At 41.2% G+C, this 20466-nt stretch overlaps 2 protein-coding genes across 7 annotated transcripts; both read right to left on the minus strand.

Annotated features, from left to right (window-relative positions):
• Nucleotides 1-97: 97 nt before the first annotated feature.
• Nucleotides 98-9448, minus strand: dbnlb (drebrin-like b). Of its 6 annotated transcripts, XM_047592387.1 has the most exons (15): nucleotides 9285-9448; nucleotides 7092-7147; nucleotides 6744-6856; nucleotides 6573-6647; nucleotides 6263-6412; nucleotides 5876-5953; nucleotides 4681-4832; nucleotides 4527-4581; nucleotides 4290-4361; nucleotides 3941-4064; nucleotides 3568-3684; nucleotides 3117-3191; nucleotides 2821-2879; nucleotides 2653-2740; nucleotides 98-1369 (listed from the first exon to the last, which is right to left on the minus strand). In XM_047592387.1, the coding sequence occupies exons 1-15, from the start codon at nucleotides 9365-9367 to the stop codon at nucleotides 1233-1235; spliced, it is 1434 nt and encodes a 477-aa protein (XP_047448343.1). In that variant the 5' UTR covers nucleotides 9368-9448; the 3' UTR covers nucleotides 98-1232. The 6 variants fall into 6 exon arrangements, with proteins under 6 accessions (XP_047448343.1, XP_047448344.1, XP_047448347.1 ...); XM_047592388.1 differs by lacking the exon at nucleotides 4290-4361; XM_047592391.1 differs by lacking the exon at nucleotides 3568-3684.
• A 1792-nt stretch (nucleotides 9449-11240) lies between these two features.
• ube2d4 (ubiquitin-conjugating enzyme E2D 4 (putative)) lies at nucleotides 11241-17768 on the minus strand. The gene is made up of 7 exons (XM_047591651.1): nucleotides 17466-17768; nucleotides 15575-15638; nucleotides 15400-15431; nucleotides 15202-15279; nucleotides 14946-15051; nucleotides 14530-14623; nucleotides 11241-13937 (listed from the first exon to the last, which is right to left on the minus strand). Exons 1-7 carry the CDS (start codon nucleotides 17487-17489, stop codon nucleotides 13892-13894), a joined length of 444 nt encoding a protein of 147 aa, XP_047447607.1. The 5' UTR covers nucleotides 17490-17768; the 3' UTR covers nucleotides 11241-13891.
• Between the last annotated feature and the right edge of the window lie 2698 nt (nucleotides 17769-20466).

A 20466-nucleotide genomic window follows, 5' to 3' on the forward strand; every position in this document is an offset into this window, starting at 1 on the left:
AAGTTTCTGTCATTTAAAGCTTTTTTTCTATAGCGCGTGCAACCAAAGACGTCCTGAGCCCATTTGGAAATGAATAAATAAAATGAAGTGATGGCAGTGCAGCTTGATTATTTCTTTTATTATGAAGAATGTGCATTACAATAGACTCTGGAGAAACGAACATGAAGGATGCGATGGAAACATGACACCTCATTGCGTTCACGATCAGTTTGATTTTATCTTTTTGTCAACTGACCCCGAAGCTCCAGGAGGAGAATTTAGTTCCATGATAAAAAATAGAGATCTTGCATAAATTCTGCTATCAAGCGGTTCAAATGTCAAAATTAAAATGCCACCAATTTCCTTCACATGCCCTCGTTATGGCACCAAACCACCACACGTGACTTATCAGAGGTCAACATCAGTCCATAAAAAGTAAAATAATGCCTTTGATTCTTTTTCAGCTCATACTTGAGAATTTAAATATGTTGAAATGACACGGTTCAAGTGAGGAAGGACTTGAAATGAAAATAGTTATTCAGTCACAGTTAAAAGGATCTTAACCATTTTGAGCATTCAAATGATAAAGTCTACCACAGCAAACGTCACCAGTTTTTTTTTGTTTGTTTTCTTTTGTTTTAAATACTCATTTCAATCACAGTCAGGTCAGAATAGGTTTGAAATTCACACAGGATGTCACACTTCTTTCACAAAACAGAACAAGGAAAATTCAGTCTGCTGGTAAAGAAAGGCAAAAAAACAAGGCAAAATATTCTGCATGTTACTGGAACCATCCTTGATTTCTTTCTTGTTCTTTTTTTGTTTTGTTTTTTTTTTGTCCTGAAATGAAAACTAGGAACTGCTACAATTAACAACTAAATCATACCTGAAAAAGAACTGAAGCCACTTTGTAAGGAATGTGAATAGAAGTGCCGTCAATGCTCACAACTGACTTTAGGGCTGATCACGTTTACAGATACTTTTGGGGAGGGGGGGTTTTGGTCGGTACTATGCCATCAGTTGCTTACGACATCAACAGTTTAATGGAATTGCTTTCTTGAAATGAGAAGTTTCATAAGCTTCTGGCCCATGTCTCTATCTTTCATGTTGGTCCAAGAGGTGGAGGCTCATATGCTCCGTTGAACGTGATCTGTCGTGTGTGTGAGGACTAACTTTAAACTGCTCGTATCATCCGTGTCCTCCTGCACTAAGATGATCTGTGGGGAGGGGGAGGGGCGTTTGTGGGTGCTGGGCTAGATGAGCTCCACGTAATTCGCTGGAAACATTCCAAAATGGCCGCCCGGCCCGTAGCCTCGCCACCAGCCTTCGTCTATCATCTCGATCCCGGTGATGATGTCGTCGGGGTCGAAGGAGATCTCCGTGTCGTCAGCTGAAAGAGAACACGAGCACAGTCACGTCTGGTCAAACTCTGCCTATTTAAAAGAGGATCAAAGATGACTTTATTTAAAGAAATGTCTGTTGAGTCACTCTCACAGAGGGACCACGCCCTGCTGATCAGAGTACAGCGGCATCTCTATGTTTTCATTCTTACCAAGTGGCGTCTAAAATCTGAAATCACGATCAGAAACCTGGATATGAACGCAGAATCACCGGCCGATGGCTCAGAGATGGTGCGAATTCATAACCGGCATTTCCTGCTATTACAGGAAATATTTCCTGCAGGAAATGTGTTTTTATGTGTTGTTAGCGAGCTTGGGGCTTATCAGAAATCGAGCAAAACAAGTCCATGCCCAATTCTTTTTGCTGAGAGAATCAGTTTGAAATATCTCGGAGGGGGGGTAATGGAACAACAAAGAGCAGCCGCAGTGAGCCGTTCCATAAAGAGCTGCTGGGTACGGTTTGTGCCCAACTTCTGCGTTTCATCAAAGTTTCCTCTCTGTTGCAAGTGCTGATCGTATTATTTCGTTTTTTTGATTGAAAACGAAAACTAAGCTTTTCCCTTTAACCACGCAAAAAATGTGAAAAGTCTCGAGTACTCGTGTACCTCTAATGCTCTAGTTTACAGCAGTAGTAGTTTACAGGGGGGTCAATTAATGTGTTGTGGCAAATATTCAACCTCCCTATCCCACATCCCCTTTTTTCTCACTCTCCATTGCATTCGCTGCAATAAAACAGTGGTTGGAGTTGGTGTACATGGGAAAAGAAAATATACGTGAAGCACCTCCATAGCTTAACGGTTACAGCCACATAACTGCATATGTCATAGTCTGATTCCCTCTAGGGACCCATGTTGTATCTCAGCCCCTTTAAATGTGTAAGAAATAGTTAAAAAAAAAAAAAAAAGCAAACATGACAGGCGTATCATCAATTTATTATGACTTTCTGAAGAGTCTTGGTCATCCAGTAATATCAGTTTGAGTGTAAAAACCCCTTGGATGAGTGGTGCTATGTCTTTAAGAAACCTCAAGGCTAGAGACTCGTTTTTAGCCTCATTTTATATGTGATTAAGATTCAAATGGTGGAAAGTTACTGGTACATGAACATGTAGACAGTAACTGGCAGAGATGAAGGGACACTGGAGTAATGGAGCGGAGACTAGCTGGAAATGTTGGTAGTTGTCAGTTTGCGTATGAGTGCAGTGTTTCAGTTTGTGAAGATGGAACAAACATGTCAAAAAAAAAAAAAAAGAAAAGAAAAAAAAATATCACTCACCAGCCTGGTAGTCATATAGGGCTCGGGCACAGGTGCCTCTGTCTGCTGGTGTCTCTTCGACAGTCGTGTCGTAGGTATTCTCCTCCACCTGGAGAGAAATTAGGTCATGTTCCAGATTCATTTATTTATTTGAAGAAAAGTGTCCTGATAAGTTGAGTTAACACCCACCTCAGCGGGCTCCTCGTAAACCTCCTCTTGGACGTACGAGTTGGCAGCCGGTGGCTCTTCTGGGAAAAAAAAAGAAAAAAAAGAGATTTTTATGAGTGCGATGGTGTGTGATCTGAGGCGATATTCCACCAGCAGGTGGCAGCAACACTGCAGTTTTTCTGAGGAGAATGATGTGCTCTTATATTGTATATAACATTTTTATGTTAAAGCAGATGGAAGTGTCAGGAAACTGATAAAGTAAAAAAGAAAAAAAAAAGGTTCACACTGAGGCTGGTACATGGGAAATGTGCCCCCACCTTTAATCTCCTCCTGGGGTGCTGCCTCCTGCTCATCATACTCACACCTGGACTGCCCATCATCTAAATCAGGCTCTTATCACCCAAAACACAAGCACAGACATGCATGCAGAGGAACACCGTCACAAATCTTCACAAGCATGATACCACCACCAACACCACCACCAGGCAAAGGTTTACAGCCTTCTTGGTATGTTTCACTCAACCAATAACAAGAAAATTCTTAAGAAAACAGAAACTGAATGGAAGCATGACTCATGACGAGATGAGATAAAGATTATGCAGAATACGCAGATGATGACACATCAGAGCGACAATAAGAAATGAAACACAGAGCGTTTGTTATGTGTGAACCTGACACCCAATATGCAGTGTACGTGTTATTCGTGTGTGTGTGTGTGTGTGTGTGTGTGTGTGTGTGTGTGTGTTCGTGTGTGTGTAAAGCTCACACCTGTGGCACGGACAGGAGAGGCGGAGCCCCCTGGCACAGGAGAAGCTTGGCGCTGAGGCGAGCTGGCCGGCTCAGATTCATACACTGGCTTAGACAGAAAAGGGCTTTGGAGGCGCCCTGAGCGGAGACGCACATTGATCCGTGCAAGAAAAAAAAAAAATGAACGAGAGCACTCAATGAGCAGACCGGGCTGAGCAGAAGAAGAGACAGCGTAATGGAGACAGCGTTAAGTACGACAATTACGGGAGAGGGCGATCGCCAGCTGCTACGTACCGCCACCGGACAGAGAGGCTAAGAGTGCTTTGCAGAAATGCGGGAGAGAGATTTAAAAGCGTTCTCATGAAAAGGTCATGGTTTACAAGCGGGGCGATACCTGGCTGAGGGCTAGCCGGGGCGGCTGGGGGGACATCTGAGTCGCTGGGGGTCATTCCCCTCTCTCTCTGCTTGAACATCTCTCTGGGGTTCATGGCACGTTGAGAGATGAGAGAAGCAGCCTCCTAGAAATAATAAATAGCAACAATATGCACAGAAATCATTAAATACGGGTTACTGATGAAGGGAAAAAAAGATGAAATGTTGGAAAGATGTCATGTGAGGCAAAGATCGGAAGATTTATGTTCCGCTGAGCTTCAAAGGACAGAGACACGGGCTCGTCTTTACAGCAGAAAGAAAGGAGGAAGTAGGTTAGTGGACAGAGAGCACTTTCAGGAAGGGGAACTCACGTTGGCCTTCTCCACAGATTCACCTCTCCTGACTCCTTTCCCCTGGGCTGCCTGGGCCTGCTCCTGCTCCTCCTGATGACGTTGATATGAATGTTGGCACCGCTGACATTTGCTACCTTCCTGACTTAAGTGTTTACGAGACGTGCGCCACCAAAACTTCCCACAATTCTCACGCGCACTCGTTCCAGCTTAAACCGATTATAACTCAGAGCGTGATGTTGACACTGAGGCACTCACCCAGCGTTGTTTCTCTTGCTCTCTAGTCTCGGCTTCCTGCTGCTGCTGGTACTTCCTAACAAACATCGAGAAGACAGAGGAAATGAGCCTTCCAACGGCTGCAACTGCAAACCCATCGTGAGCCGTTGTGCGTTCGCCTTCAGTTGTGACCTACTTTTGTTGATCGATTTGAGAGGCCCTCTCCTTATCCCTTTTGTCCCTCAGTGCTGCCTCCTTGACCTCTCTGTCTTTCCTCTCTCGCTCCAGGTGCTGGCGCTCCTCCTCCGCCTTGCGCCGCTCCTCCTGCCGACGTTTCTCCTCTTCTTTCTGAAAAGCCAAACAGCACGACAAGGTCATTGTCGCGTTTGGGATTTTGCAAATATCATCAATTTGATTTGACCAACAGCTGAAGAAAATGGCAAGACAATGAGGACGTCGTCTGGGTGAATCTGTGACAGGAGTGAAAATGAAAATGAGCCAAAACTGCAAATACAGGGCGAAGTTCAGCAAAGCTTTTGCTGAGTGCGTCTACATTTGGATGGATAAAAAAAAAATGCATGCCTTGTGTTTTTCTCATAAGAGTTTAAGAGGAATGGAAGTGTGTGTTCAATATTTTTAAACGATTCACTCTGTTTCAGGGAGTTCTGGCACTTTCGATGAGTCATCATCACGCACAAATATATTTTGGGGATAATAAAGACTAAGAGACTTCACATTGTATTAATCAACGTAATAATGGGCTCAGGAGTTTTAGGCCGATAAATCTCTGGATTAATGAGCCGATTCCCAAGGACCTGAGGAGAAATCCTGTCCAGACTTTACTCTAGATTATCTGGTAATGTTTACAGGTACAGGCTCTTAAACCTCCTGAACCACACCGATTCAAATTGGACATGTTGGCATTTCGCATTCAAACTCCGGACGATCATGTCAGTAGAGACACGTCTACAAGGACAAACTGGAGCTGGAGTCGTCGTCAGGCAATGGCAAACACAGCGGTGTCCGAGGCTAATGCTAGCTAGCATTGTTGACAGGTATTACGACTGACAGATAAAACCTCTCCTCCTGTGTGATGACTGATCGCATCTGTTCCAATTTCTCACCCACACTTGCTTAGCTTCCTCCTTGGTTTTCGCAAAGTATTTTTACAAAGTGACAGCAAATTGTGTAGATTAGTAGGTTCCCAAAAAGTTGTTGCGCAACAGCCTTCTTGGTTGTGTTGCACCATGATCTAAGTAATACTATCCAGTGTGTGCATGTTTAGAGATTCAAGAGAAGAATACAATCTGGTGGAATATTAAAACTCCTGATGTCTGAGCCCGTCTTAAGGCCACTAAGTATTAGCCTGATGCTGAAGTTCATGTCCATACCTCAGCCTGTGCCCAGAAGTTGTCTTTATTGGTCTTTCTGATTTCTGACATGGCGTTGGTTTTCTGGTACACTGAACCCTGCAAGAAGGGAAATATTAGTTAATATGATTTTGTAAACGTGACAGCACCGTTCCACAGAAAACAACACAATGATGTGGTGTCTCAACAGAACGGCTTCAGTAACACTTTAATCTAACATTCGTGTTGACAGAGAGAACGGAAGGAAAAAAGTTCAGTGTATTTAGGACAATCAAGATGGGCAGCTTTTTCAAATGTTTTTAAAATGTTTTCAGTGGCAACAAGTAGAGGCATAAACGACATTTAGAATGTTGTGAGATTAAGGAGCCCAGCTAAGATCCGGCCGACTGCTTATCATCAAGTGCGTACCACAGGACCCTGGGGGCCGCTGTCCTGGAAGCGGCTGGGAGCTTCTTTGTGGAAGCTGTAGTTGGCTCCAGAGGCTTTAGCCACTTTTTGCATAATCGCTTCGGGCTCCACATCCTCCTCTGCTCTGGCGTTTATCGTTACATGAGCTCCCTGGAACGGCAAGAAACAAACACAGTCACTCCACAGACCAACAGGGAAACACCTACGGGTTTTTATCTTTGTTTATACACGCACCGCCCAGTACATACAGGACACTCACAGGTGTGATACGACTGAAACACGTGAGACGCACTCAAACGCTTATTTTTACCTTAAGGAAATTGGCCATGGAGCTGACATGATTTGCACATATTCCCTTCCTGGCATCCTTTACACCTTCTCCAGTCTGAAACACAAATGAATCATTAATGTACAGACTCAATGGTATCCACTATAAAGAGGACAAACAGATGGACGCCCATTAGCAGGATCCAGCACTAACCCAGTTGATGAGGACATATTTAGGCAGACCGGAATTTGGATCCTGGACGCGGCAGAAAGCGTACATCACTTTTCCACTGTTGAGCTCCTCCACCAGCTCCTCCAGGCCTCCATCTGATACACAAACATTGTGGAAAAGCCAAAGGGTTACTGTGGTTTCGTTGTGTAACTGTGGACATTTTTTCCCCTCTTGCAAATGATGGGGTGAGTGAGCACAGCCAAGCAGTCCTTTTGTGCCTATATTCCAGCACCGCAACTACATGCTGACAATGAAATTCCTGCACGTATCTGATAATATCATGTTAGGATCATAAAAAGGGCGACGGCAACATCCACTAAAGTTACTCACCCCCTTTTTCTGCCAGGCGGATATCATTGCTGTTCCCCTCGTAGGTGAACAAGCACCTGCAGAAAGCAACAGATTAAGGAAAATTGTAATGCTGCATGAAAACAGATCACACGGAAAGAAGAGGTGACACACATCATTTCACACTGAACTCAATAAGAGATATTTTGTAAAGCTACATAAAACATGCCCCACCCTCCTTATTTATTTATTTATTTTACACAAAATACATTTTACAGAGGAAGTAGGGCATAAACAGGAAGGAAGTAGTAGCATAAATATTTTTGCAGTTTTAATCCTCTTTTAAATGAGCCATGTCAGTTATCTTTACAGGTGTTGTTCCTATAAACATCCCCAGTAAAGACTCCTTAAGCTGAATCCCTGATTAGTATCACATCATTTCTTTTGGGGAATCCGTGATTTCCATTAGCGCAGAGACATTCAGTCTTCTGTGCTCTTTAAGTGGACATAAGCTCTTATCTTCTAGGTGTTAGGATTGCTCAAGTATTTTTAAGGGTCATTCGTGGGCCAAAAAAATATTTCATAGGCGTAGTTATCACAAGATTCTGCTGACGAGCACTTGAGCGAATGAATGAACTTTGCTGCCATTAAACGTTAGTGCGATGAAATTCTGTTTGCCTACTCTCTAGTCACCCCCAAAGATCACACGACAAAAGCAAGACAACTGATCAGAGCAGTATTTTACCAGGTCCAGTCATGTTGGATGGGAAATTGTAATTTAATATAAACTGAATCATTAAAAGAGATTTTGTGTCCTACTTTAAATTGCTATATTCGCCGTTAATAATCCATTTAAACAAATTACTTTTAATGCGACAAATTAATTTGACCCATGATTAACACATGCACATTCTGTGATTGTGACTCCCGGCCGACCCGTACTCTGGGAAAGCAGATGGGTGGAAATGGATAACGAAAAGTGTCTTTTTCAACCCCCCCTCCCGCAGCTTGGTTCTCTCGACAAGACCAACGTCATTTGCATCTACTGTGAACTGAGTTATCGCCGCAGTACGTCAGCCATCAGATACCACTGCGGGCCAAGCACACAGCTGATGCAAAGAGCTGGATGGTTTGTCATGCAGCGGTGGAATATTTGTTGAGCATTAGTACCTTGGAGGTTAATCTGGAGCATAATCTGGACTGTATTTGTCATAGTTTTTGTCAGTTTTGCAGTTGGATAAAGCAAGTGCACCAATTCAATCTTATGTTGATGAGGCTTTTTTGACCCTTGTCTTCAATTTATAGTACGATTTAGCAGAAGTCAACTAAAGATACATCAACCACATATGACTGAGTGTTAGCCCAAACAAATTCACAGTAAATAAGCTGCAACACAAGACATCTGTGTCTAATTCACGTGGCTTTAATAGGACTCCTGTTCAATACAGTGCATTTAGCACTTGGTCTCATATCTAGGTGGAACTTGCTCACTTTGAAACTAGTCAGTACAGGATCACTTCTTTATTTGATCTTTTGTTTTGTTTCACAGCCAGCGCCATTTCACGAAAACGGTGTAAATTGCTGAGTTAGTACGTGGTGGCTTTTGAGCGCCTCAAACTATTTCCAGCCTGTTTCCAGAGTGAACACTGAGCCAGGAGGACTCCCTGGGCACCTCCTCCTTGGGATTAATTAAATCAGGTCGCCATTAAACACCACAGTCGGCTGTCATCAACAGGTTCTAACTCATGTAATGTTAGACAATCAAGAGGAAGAGGAAGTTCTTAGATTTGTTAGATGGGTTTAACTTCAGATATTCCACCCGGAAGTGGGCGCGGTGGGTCGTAAGTTACCCTGTTCACTTGTATAATTTAAGTAAACCAAAAACAGAAATACACGCAAAGCAGCATGCTGTGGTCTGTGCTTCAGGCTGCAAACTAACATTGTCACTGGGTATTTTTGTTAGGTTATGTTTAACGTTAACAGACACCAGACTGACTCTGACTGTGAGAACAATGAACCATCATGTCAACATGGCTGCATCAGAGAAATACCGCTAACGCTTGTACAAAATGCTCTGACGGGGATTACATTTTAAACATTAATTCAGGGTTACACGTTAAGTTAATTTCATGTTGAGGTGAACTTACTTGACGACTGGCTCAAAGCTAGCCAAGCAAGCAGCTAACAGCCTGTACCATAAAGAGCTAGCAGTGCTTTTAATATGTTGCCTCTTACCAGTTGGTGCTGGATTTTTCATCAACCACTTCTTTGAAAGCAGCCGTTAACGCAGGACCGTTTTTGATGAGGTTAACTGCCATCGCTTTGCTGAGTACAGCTAGCCCGCTAGCTAACTAGCTATGCTTCCTATTGGAGGAGTGGTGCTGACTAGTGATGGGCGGATCGATACTGAAACATCGATACTCGACACCAGATCTTTATGCTCTACAATCGATACTCGAATAGGAATGTCGATACTTTGCATACTCAAGATCAAGATTAAAGATTCAACATCACTTTATTGATCCCAGCAGAGAAATTATTTTGTCCAAGTACCGGTAGTCTCGAGATAAGAAACACATATATCAACGGGACATAGACATAAGAATAAAGTAAAATAAAGAATAAGAATAAACTAGGTAAAATTAAAAAAACAAAAATGTCCAGGTCCAGTTAACATCATAATAATATACAGTGGATAAAACATTTGCCTCAAGTGTCTCGGCATACAGTTATCTAAATTGTCTTGCGTGCAAATGTGCAACAGACAGTGCAATCAGCCAAGGCCATTAGTTTAACCACAGTTAGAGTTGTATATTCTAATGACTGTGGGGACGAATGACATCCTAAAGTGCTTTGTCCTGCAGCACAGTGACAGGAGCCGTTGCCTGGAGTGTTGGACTTAGATCTGTGGAAATTGAGGGCCATTTCCTTGGCTTGGTGATGTTCAGTTGGAGGTGGTTTGTAGAACTTGCTAGCACTGTCCCTTGTGGGGCCCCCATGCTGATCATGACCGTCTCAGATATCCAGTTCTGCAACCTCACAAACTGAGACCGTTCCTTCAGACAGTCCATTATCCAGGAGGTAAGGAAGTAATCTCTCTAATCTAGAGCACTGCGTCATCAACCTCAATGTGCTCCTTCAGGCAAACTGAAGGGGGTCCTAAGTCCTGCTCCAGTATACTTTATATCATTTACAGGAACACAGTGGAAGGCAACTAAACTACTGAGTTGTGGCAACACAACAAACCTTGTGAAACACATCCGGTTAAACCACAACACAGAATACAAGGCATTTATGACGAGGCAGACAGAAGAGGAGAGGACAGTGTCCGAATCAAGATGCAGGTTTTATTTTTTTATCGTACTTCTTAATTATTAAACAATAATTGATTTACTTATTTTTTTTAATGTTTGAAACTCCTTTTCACATGTTTTGTGAAATAAAAAAATATTCTGATGTCCTGTATTCTTTATGAAGCTATCATTTGAAATACACTACCCTTTTTTAGATTTTACCAGACGCATTTGATGTATCTGCACAAAGAATCGGTGTCGCCGATACCAGCCTGATTTTCACTCAGTATCGGATCGGAAAGGAAATCGGTGGTATCGAGCATCACTAGTTCTACTGTGGTGGAACCTTCTCAGCCTGGGTACCCTGCATTTGGCACAGCGAGACAGTCCGACTGAGCGGGTATCATGTGCGATTCTAATATGTCTAAATTTTTAATATGAACCAATACAGTTCTAGTACAGAGTAATCGTTAAAATGTCTCAATTTTGTTCTATAAGTAAAATGAGAATTGTAAAATATTACTCTGTGTGACTATTATTATTTTAGCACCGCACAAAGCTTGCACGAGAGCTACTTTATCAAACGTACCCAGGTTGGAGCGCTCACAGGTACAGTTGATCTGCACACTAAGCAAAACATTTCATGGTTCATTTATTGTCCTTGTTTAATTGAGTGGGAAATACAATTAGCCACAGTTCACACAGTGCGCACACATTGTCTCTGCTTCTTTAGATCATTGTTACACATTATTTTCTAGTAATTTACAGAGAACCACTCTATTAATAATACTGTGCATTAAAATAATATGGAAGTATTTCATATATAATCTATGGTTCTTCCGACTCGTACCACTTGGTTATAAGACAATATAAAGACACACAAAAAGTGACTCCAGACAACAATAAACCAAGATGAGCTTTATTCATATGTTATAACAAGGTCAATAGTTATCTTGTGTAGGCTATGTGGAGACATGTTCATGATGGCAGGTTGAAGCACACATATTCCAAATTTTAAGATGCACAAAGGCTGGTCCTGCATTCTGAGAAAGCCAGGCTGATTTTTTTTATTTATTTTTTTTCGTAAGTAAATATTGGTTCTGTTCAAGCAGGTTTCCAACGTCTACTGATGAGATGAATTACCCTTTTCGCGGGATACAGCCCTGTTAGCAAATTCACAAGTTATGACACGTTCTCTGTATTTATTTACAAAATGAGGGTTAAGGCTAAAATTTTTAGTCGGAGGTGTTCGGCAGATGAATTGTAACGAAATCCCTGATATCTGGCAAATGGCTGTGAGAGGGTTCTCCAGAGTGCAAAGCATGCCAAGCTGCCTATATAAACTCTATTGAGCACACTGGACAAAGGGAGGTCAATGTAGCGTCACCTGCGTGATGAACTGAAGCTGCATTCAATCGTACATTTGGAAGATGCTCCACTTTCAAATAAATAAACAGCCAGATGAACAAACGACAGTGCACACAAGGATTGAACTTGTATTACAATTGAGGCCTTGTGACAAAAATACTTTCACTGCATTTAGAGGATATATCTTAAAAACATTTTAGTATATACTGTTTTTCAGAACAACTTGTTTTGACATTTTTTTTCTCTACAGCAGGTAATGGTGATTAAAATCTCTATTCAGTGCCTAAACCTTGGTGTTAATTCTACAATCAAAGCTTCTAAAATCGTCATGCTTAACTACGTAACTTTCTGGGTGAATCCATTCGATAATGCCTCAAAAGTACAATTTCTTCCCCGTTGTAATATTCAATAATTCCCTTTATATTGGCAGCATCAGCACATTGAGCCATGATTTGAAGAAAATCACAACCTTTTACCTATCTACTTTATCCAACAGTTACAATAGATTATTTCAAAAACTATTACATTATGACACATCACAATCATGTTCAACTCTCGTGACACAAATGAAAAGTAATGCCTAAAACCAAAAGATACGACACGAAGTCACAAAATGTATCACCCAGACAAAAACGTTTTTTACCGTCAGTGTTATTAATTCAAAAACAAAAAAAGAGACCCAGTCATGAATAAGAACATAAATAGATGCAAAGCTTCACATTACCTGATATTTAAAGCGGATCAAACTGTCACAGCGAGTTACTGTATTTATTCACCTCAAGTAACAAGATGCACATGACTTCAAATAACTAGGTTCTGCAAAATGTCAAGTCAGTTTCAAGTTCCTATTTTCAGTGTGAGGAACACCTGCTGCGACCGAAGGCCATTTCAATTTAGAGATACAGTAGCTTGTTTGACAAACAGCTGTTCACGTCCAAGTCTTGTTCACAAAAGAATAGAAATAGTGGTGAAAAGAACTGGAGAGGGATTGATGAGAATGGCGGTACCTCTTGGACAGCATGTATTGCTGTGCAGCTCAAACCATCGGGGCCCTGTCTTTGATCGTATTGTACCTTCAGGAAGCTTCTTTGTTATGTGAACAAAAAAGAAAATGGACATGAGAGCTTTCTTTAAAAAAAAAAAGAAGAAAAAAAAAGAAGAAGAAGTCTGATGATGGTAATTTTTCTCACCATGGGTCACTGCATGTAAAGGCTGATGATTTGGTTAAGATACCTGAGTAACTGTACTGAGGAGGTGGCACACAGCTAAGCTATATGCCAAAAGGTAGCTACGTTCATAGCTACACAACACAACAAGTGACAAGTTGAAGAGCAGTAGTGTTTTGTGCACTAGTGATGATTGCTTATATAAGTAGTACGGGCAATGACAGCATGAGTGAGAAAAATGGAAGCGGACATTCACCTCATGGAGGCCTGTGAGGACAAGTCCGGGCCTCCCAGCTATGAACAGCAGCTCTCCAGTGTTTTCAAAACCACTAGCTTACAGTTATGAATTTCAAATAGAGTGGATGATAGCGACCAATCCATCTTTACGTCCTTCACATTGTTTCGGGGTAGAGACAGTATGTGCCAACAGAACTGCTGCTGGTAATGGCACTGCACCACTTTGTGTTCAACAGAGAACATTCTGCCTCAATTGCACATATACCGTTTGAAAATAATAACACAGAAAGGCCACTAAATGCAGTAATAACGAGACATCCTGCGGGATGTGGAGACTGCACCTCTGACGTGAAGAAATAACCGATCTCGTAAATGAATCAAATATTATGAGAAGCACGACGATATGACCACGTGACAGCGAAAAATGATATGCACACGAGTAGCAACGAAGATAACTGATAATCACAAGAGCGGGAGTAACAGTTTAAAGTCTGAGAGTGGCGGTGGGGACTGAAACGTTTCAGGTATTCCGTATGGGAGTGTTTAAGGAGTCCGTCAGATCCTGCTCAGCAGATCCATACAAGTCATGAAGGACAGCACATGGTAGCAGCTCAGCACACAGAAAGCCAAGTGGCACTGTACCTCATTGTATCGATTCCTTCTCCAAAAGGTGAGCTCTTGTTGTTTTTTTCCCCCCCCTCTGTTGCTCATTTGCCTCAAGTTACAAATCATTTGTGTTTCTTTTGTTCTCAATTGTGTGTTGTTCTCCCTGGTGTTCTCACATTGCATACTTCTGCGTCCATTCTCTTGCTAATTTGTTGTACCTGTAAAACACATACACAGTTTGGGATGGTTTTAAACTTAACATCCAAGCTAAGAAATGTATCTCAGATTTAGATGTACTTGCTTTTAGCCACATGTTAGCACTTCGACATGACGCCACATGCACAGTAATGATAGCGACTCTGAAGAGATCTGCATGGTGGAAAGACTAGCTCGTAGACCAAATCTGCAAATGCGCTATTGCCACTGTACTCACTGTACTGTCAATGTGCTTATTAAAGCAGCTGGCAAGAAAACAGCACAATTTTAGAAGTCCAGTGGAAACTTGCAAGAATCTGTCGAAACAAGTCCAAGACCGTTAATGGAGAAAAATGGTGGGGACAGTCCATCCGTCAACAGATGCTGAACTTGCCAAATACTGAGAGCAATCGTCCGTAAAAACAGAGGGTAATACTTTACGCAGTCTGAGATATTGTGTGAGACTTGTGCAGTCCTACAGTAGGACTTTGCAAGTATTTAAACACTTAGAACGAAACTGGTTTTGTGTGAAAACACGTGGTTATAAAGCAAGTATATCAAGGTCTTGAGTGAACGCCGCATGAAATGTGGCAAACGCTCATGTTTTGCACTCACTTTTCCCTGTCAGCCTTGTACGTATGAGCGATCTCAGGAACCAGTGGGTCATCCGGGTTTGGATCGCAAAGAAGAGAGCAGATAGACAATAATACTGAGGAAGAACGAATGAGAAAGTTAAAATGAGACGATGCACTAAAAGAATCACATTGTGACAGCGAGAGGACATTTACTATATTTATCAGACACTCAGTCTCTCACCAAATGCAGTTATTAGAATCAATTGTTTCCGCTGCACAATTGTTTTCCTTTTCAACAGTGGAGGGGTTGTGTCTATGTCCCCATGTGGTATATGACATTCTGAAGGTAGATACTTTAACTTGTTAAGCCAGGGTGTGGTCACAACCACAAATAATTTCCCCGCGGCTGTGAAAGAGATTTTAACACACAAGTGTAAATATTGTATCACCTCTTACCTTTAGATACTGTAAGTGCAGGTGACCACTGTGACCTCAGTATGTCCAGACAAATACTCCCATTGCTGTTGATATTAGGGTGGTAAATTTTTGTTGTGAATGCAACCTGTAACAAAAAAGAGGAAGTTTTTCTCCATTAAATCCTATTAAATTTGCAGCAACACAAATAAGTAAACAAATAAGCCAACTGCAAAAACCCTTGGATATGAAATATTGGGTTTCATTCTATGACACACAAAAGGAAACTCTTACTTACTTTTGGTGGTTTGAAGGGATAATCTGTTGGGAAGTGAATGGTGAGGAAAAACACTCCACCCTGATAAGGACTGTCACTCTGTTGAAATGAAAACAAAACAAGTTTATTGGCAACAATGGCAATTGAATTTTATTTATACGGCGTTAATGACAATGCGAACTGGCTTGAAAGTTTATGTTGCGTAGTTCAGTCACTTACCGGACCCATTATCGTTGCCTGCCAGTGAAACACTGAGGAGAAAATTTACAATATATCAATGGCGCATATATTTAGAAAGCCCAGAAACACATTCCTCCAGCTTTAAAAATATATTTACGTGTATTACAAAACTGTCATGGGAATGCACTGACGCAGCATCTCTTTAACCACTTACAATCGTCTCCAACTGGTCCAGCGGAGCACTGGGCAGGAGGGTCCCTCTGCAGGTCGGACAGTTCCTAAAGGCAACACACAGTGAATCAGATCAGATCAAAAATAATGGCTGTATCATTTACATTCATATTGAGTTTATTAAGCACATGAGTACTTGGTAGATGTGGTGCTAGGATCTCATGATTACTGTCAAAAAGATGAATCGTGGATTCATTTTCAGATAACTTCCAATTCTATTACGGGACTGAAATAGTGCTGTGAACTAATCTCTATGAAACTTCATTGGGGTCCGGATCATTTCTGTCTTTGTGGAAGGTGGACTAACTTAGTGTTTGCTACTCGTCTTTTTAAAAGCAGCCATGTTAGCGTTATAAATTATGGTTATTGGTGAGCGCTGTTTATAAATGTTTAAGTCGTCAGTTTAGTTTATGCCACTAAACAATATGAAGGTCAATCAGAAGGATAAAATGAACTCATCTTTCCTGCCTCAAGCCATACGCCTGTTTAATTCCTCATCTGCATGTGACAGATAACACTCTGGACATCTTCTTGTATTCACTTTTTTTTTCAATTCACTCATTTTTATAATTCTGTAAATAACGTGTATATAGTAGATTGTGTTCTTCCTGTAACATATAGTGTGTATGGTGCTAAGTGCTTGTACATTGCTGCTGCAACTGTGAAATTTCCCAGTTTGAGATTAATAAAGCATCTATCCATCTATCTATCTATCTATCTATCTATCTATCAATCTATCTATCTATCTATCTATCCATCTATCTATCTATCCATCTATCTGTCTATCTGTCTGTCTTATTGAACAGTGTTGCGCTAGTATTTAACTTAAATATTTGGAGGCTGTGGCGCGTAGTGGTATTCAGTTGGCTTGTGTTGACACATTTCTATTATTTTGACAACCCCATTTTGGCCAGTGGGACAAGCTTAATCACAAAAACACATTTGTGTCCAACTCAATACAGTTTACGATAAACTGAGATTTAGAGCACGGCCGTTACTACAATACATTTGTCTTCACTAGAGTACCTAATGAACTGGGAAGTGAGTTTATATTCTTCTAAAATAACCAAGAGAGGAAATAGAATTCTATTAATATTAAACCAGATAAATCAAACAATATCAGCCCCATCTGACACCACAGTGGAAATTAATAAATATGAATACAGACAGCGGAGTAAATGAAGGTTAAAAAAGAAAGGAAAAAAAAGCTTAGCTTGTTATTTAACATCTCTGAAAACGAAGACTGTCCATTCAGTTATATAAATACACACTGTGGCCTGCTCCAGTGCCCCATTTGCCTTCCCATATATGGCAACGCTGACACCAGGGTTCAATTTTGGCAACCATCAAACAGCTGTCATTCTGCGACCAAACACATCAGCAGCGACCAACCACAAGGATGAAGACAAAGTGACACGCTAACAATTTACTGGCAAATCGTGTACGTGCTGACCAATCAGACCAAAGACCACACAAACTAATGGTGGCTAACTAAATGCTGGCGTAAAGCTGCACTTGGAAATGAGTGGTTTAGTGACGCTGGCCACCTTTAAAACTCAAACATCGGATAGGAGAACAAAATGCCGAAAACAAACAAACAAACGCCAGCTGACCAAAAATGAACGGCGCTGTGTTTAGTTGATTACTGACAGGGCTACTGTAGCAATGCACCAAAGAGGCCACCAGTGGGTTAGCTCGCCTTTGTCTTTGAATTATTTCAAATAAGAGCACAAAAAGGGAAGCCAGTGCGGCTAATTTGACCTACACAAAAGGTTACACACAAATAATATCTTCGCAAACGGTGCCACTGTCCAAAAAAAAACTGTATTCGCCTCAGACGGCTTGGCTGGCACAGAAAGAAAATATAGACTCACCTTCTGAATTCTTTTCAACGCCATCGCTTCAATGGCTTTGCCAGCTAGCCTGTCAGCTAACAGTTAGCACCTCACACATACAATTTGGCTTCTGTGGCCGCGTACTTCCAAATTTCACTTTACGTATGATCGGGAAACCACGACAAACACACAGCAGACTTGGGGCTTGTGTTTTCTAGTGCAACCAGAGCAACCAACTGCGTGCTATTGTCGATCTTTCTTTAGACTGCTACAGAAGAACCGAGATATTTTGCTGCCTCTCTCTTCTCTCATCCCTAGCTGGTCACGGATGGTGTTTGGAAATACCGCGAGACTTTCCCTACGAGTGACAATTCTGACTACAACTTCCGTGGTTTCACATGAAGGTTCACACACACGCACACCCACATGTATATATTAGCAGATTTTTAAAAATGTTAACACCATCTCTTTAATTCTGTTACTTTAGACTATAATATACTACATAATATGATCAAAAGAATTGAAATGAAAACTGCAATCTGGGCTTTAATTTGTGAACTAAATTTGGACTGCAACTCCATAAATGTGCATATGACATATGACTCAATGCAATAATTACCCTTATAATCAAGTTCGTACAGGGACACCGTGTTGTATTAACAATGCACAATACATTCACACGTTATTTTAAACCCTGACATTAACACAGTTAAAAAAAAAAAAAAATGAGGCCAAGTGTCCACAAGATGTCACTGTTTGAAAAGAACAAAAGTACACAGAGTGGCCAGAATATATCATATAGTACAACTTTGACTGAAATGCATTTTGCAAGATTTCAAATTAAAATTAAAAATTTATATTGAATTTGCAAGAATATACATATATATGTATGCATATATTCTTCAAGTTTTGTTTGCGTGTTATTTTTTTCCCCCAATTGCAGGAGTGCGTAACAATGGATCAACAAAGTACAATGAAGCGAAACACGTGTATTATTTACACACGCACATAAAGAATAGAGGAAAAGACTATAGAATTGTTCATTCAATACCCAATCACTGTAAAGGCATATTCATCTGAGTCAGCTGCATGCTCCGGTTTCTGCACAGCCTTGTCTCGCAAAGCCTCATGAGCTTCCCTTTATATGTCTTAAACAAGGGTGAAAAAAGAGCTCTCATTATTTTAGTGAGTATGTATGAATGGGTAGCAGTGTTCATTCTTCTTAAATGGCTGATTCAGTGTCAGGTTGAGGATCCTATCGTCAATGTGACACTGAGAGGGACCATTTTCCTTTGGAAAACTGAAGATTCCTTCAGATAATATCTTATTGTTTGCTCATCTCCGTGCTCTCAATGACCTGCCTGTCCTCGGGGCTTGCCTGTAATCAGATTCAGCTAGCAGCAGAGGTAGCAGTTTGGGTCTTGTGCAGCAGGGGCCTTGTGTTTTGAGTTTGTCTACTTGGAGAGGCCATTTATCAGCATGAGGTTTTCAGACACAGTCAAGCCCATACTTTGTTGGCTTGAAGCCTCTGGTTCACAAAGCCCATGGCTACCCTTCTGTAGTTTCCTCTGGAATCAAAAAATCGTTGATTTGGTTGTTTATTTAAATGCAGAGAGTCTGTTGCTAACATAGATACTAGTGAGTCATGAGTCACTTAGAGACTGCATGCAGTTTGTGAAAGTTCAAAGCAATACGTTGGAAGGGTTTTTTCTTTTTGGTTTCAGAAAGGCAGCGCATCACTGACCTGCGTGGGGAATTTCCCACCAATATCCAGAAGTTGAGTTTTTAGTTACAGGACTTGCGCCCCAAGTTCTAAACTGATGTGTGACCCAAGGTGTGAATGTGTCAGACGTGGAACGATATGGGTGGGGGTAGGAGCTTAGCTGACCTGTCTCATGAGGAAAATAGCCTGTAGTGCTGTTATTGGAAACCACAGACTCAGCAGATATCAGTGATCTGTCCTTTTGGTCACATGAATCATCATTAGCAGAAGTTCAATTCAGAAAACATTCCACTTATGCTACAGCTGTGTCGGAGCTCGAGTATATTCCGCTCAATGGCCCTTTTCCCATGGTTGCCATGACAAAGCACATATGCTCACTGTCATTTTCGAAATTAACTTAAATGGGTCCTGCTAATGTCTAAATTATCCAATAAAAGCACAACCAATTAATGCTGAGCACAAGCTGGGCTCACAATCCCCAGAGGTGTTCTACCTTCGGTCACTCTATTAGCTTTCTGAGGACTCTCTCATGGAACAAAGATCTATTGTCCTCGCATACTAAGAGATATTTGTTCACTCCTTGTATCAATGGTCTTGATTTGATTATACACTCAGGCAATATGTGCAAGCAGTGCTCATGTTTGCAGTGAAGTCAGCACTCTGCACAATCAAATGATTCTTGAGCTAAGCAACTGGAAAAAGGGTCATTATGTATGAAGCAATCAGCGTTTCATGGCTCATTTCCTTAGCTGTGATTTGATTTTGCTTGTCAGTGTTAAGGTGGCCTTTGACCTGAAAAATTATTCCTCAAACCTTCCTTTTCCTTTCACGGGTCCCTGTATCGGTGAGTTTCTCAGCTCGGATCAATAACTAAATGTCCGTCGTTTTCTGTATAGCTTCCTCTTGTGGCTTTTGTGGACACGCTCGCGCATGTTTGCTGCATGTTTATTTTGGCTTACCGGGTTTACATGATGCAATCACATAAACATTTATAGCTGCGAGGATGTGCTTATTAAACGGCATTATATAGCATAACCATGGCCAGAGAGCACTTTGCAGGTTTCATTTCATGGGATTTCTAATTTACAAGCACGAGTCCTGGAATAAGAGTATTACTTCATTTCAGTTCTTCGTACTTGTTTACCGTTAACAGGGGTGAGCAACAAAAAGTGGTTTCTTTCAGAATAGTATTGTTAGTGTTTAAAAGGCATCTATTATACTACATCAGATTTAAAATCATCACGTGTTTGGTAGTGGAAAAGTGAATTAAAAATGGAGGAATTCCTACTGGAAACAAAGTAAATGCAAAAACTCAAG

This window comes from Mugil cephalus, chromosome 8 (genome assembly GCF_022458985.1).
Source record: "Mugil cephalus isolate CIBA_MC_2020 chromosome 8, CIBA_Mcephalus_1.1, whole genome shotgun sequence".
NCBI lineage: Eukaryota > Metazoa > Chordata > Actinopteri > Mugiliformes > Mugilidae > Mugil > Mugil cephalus.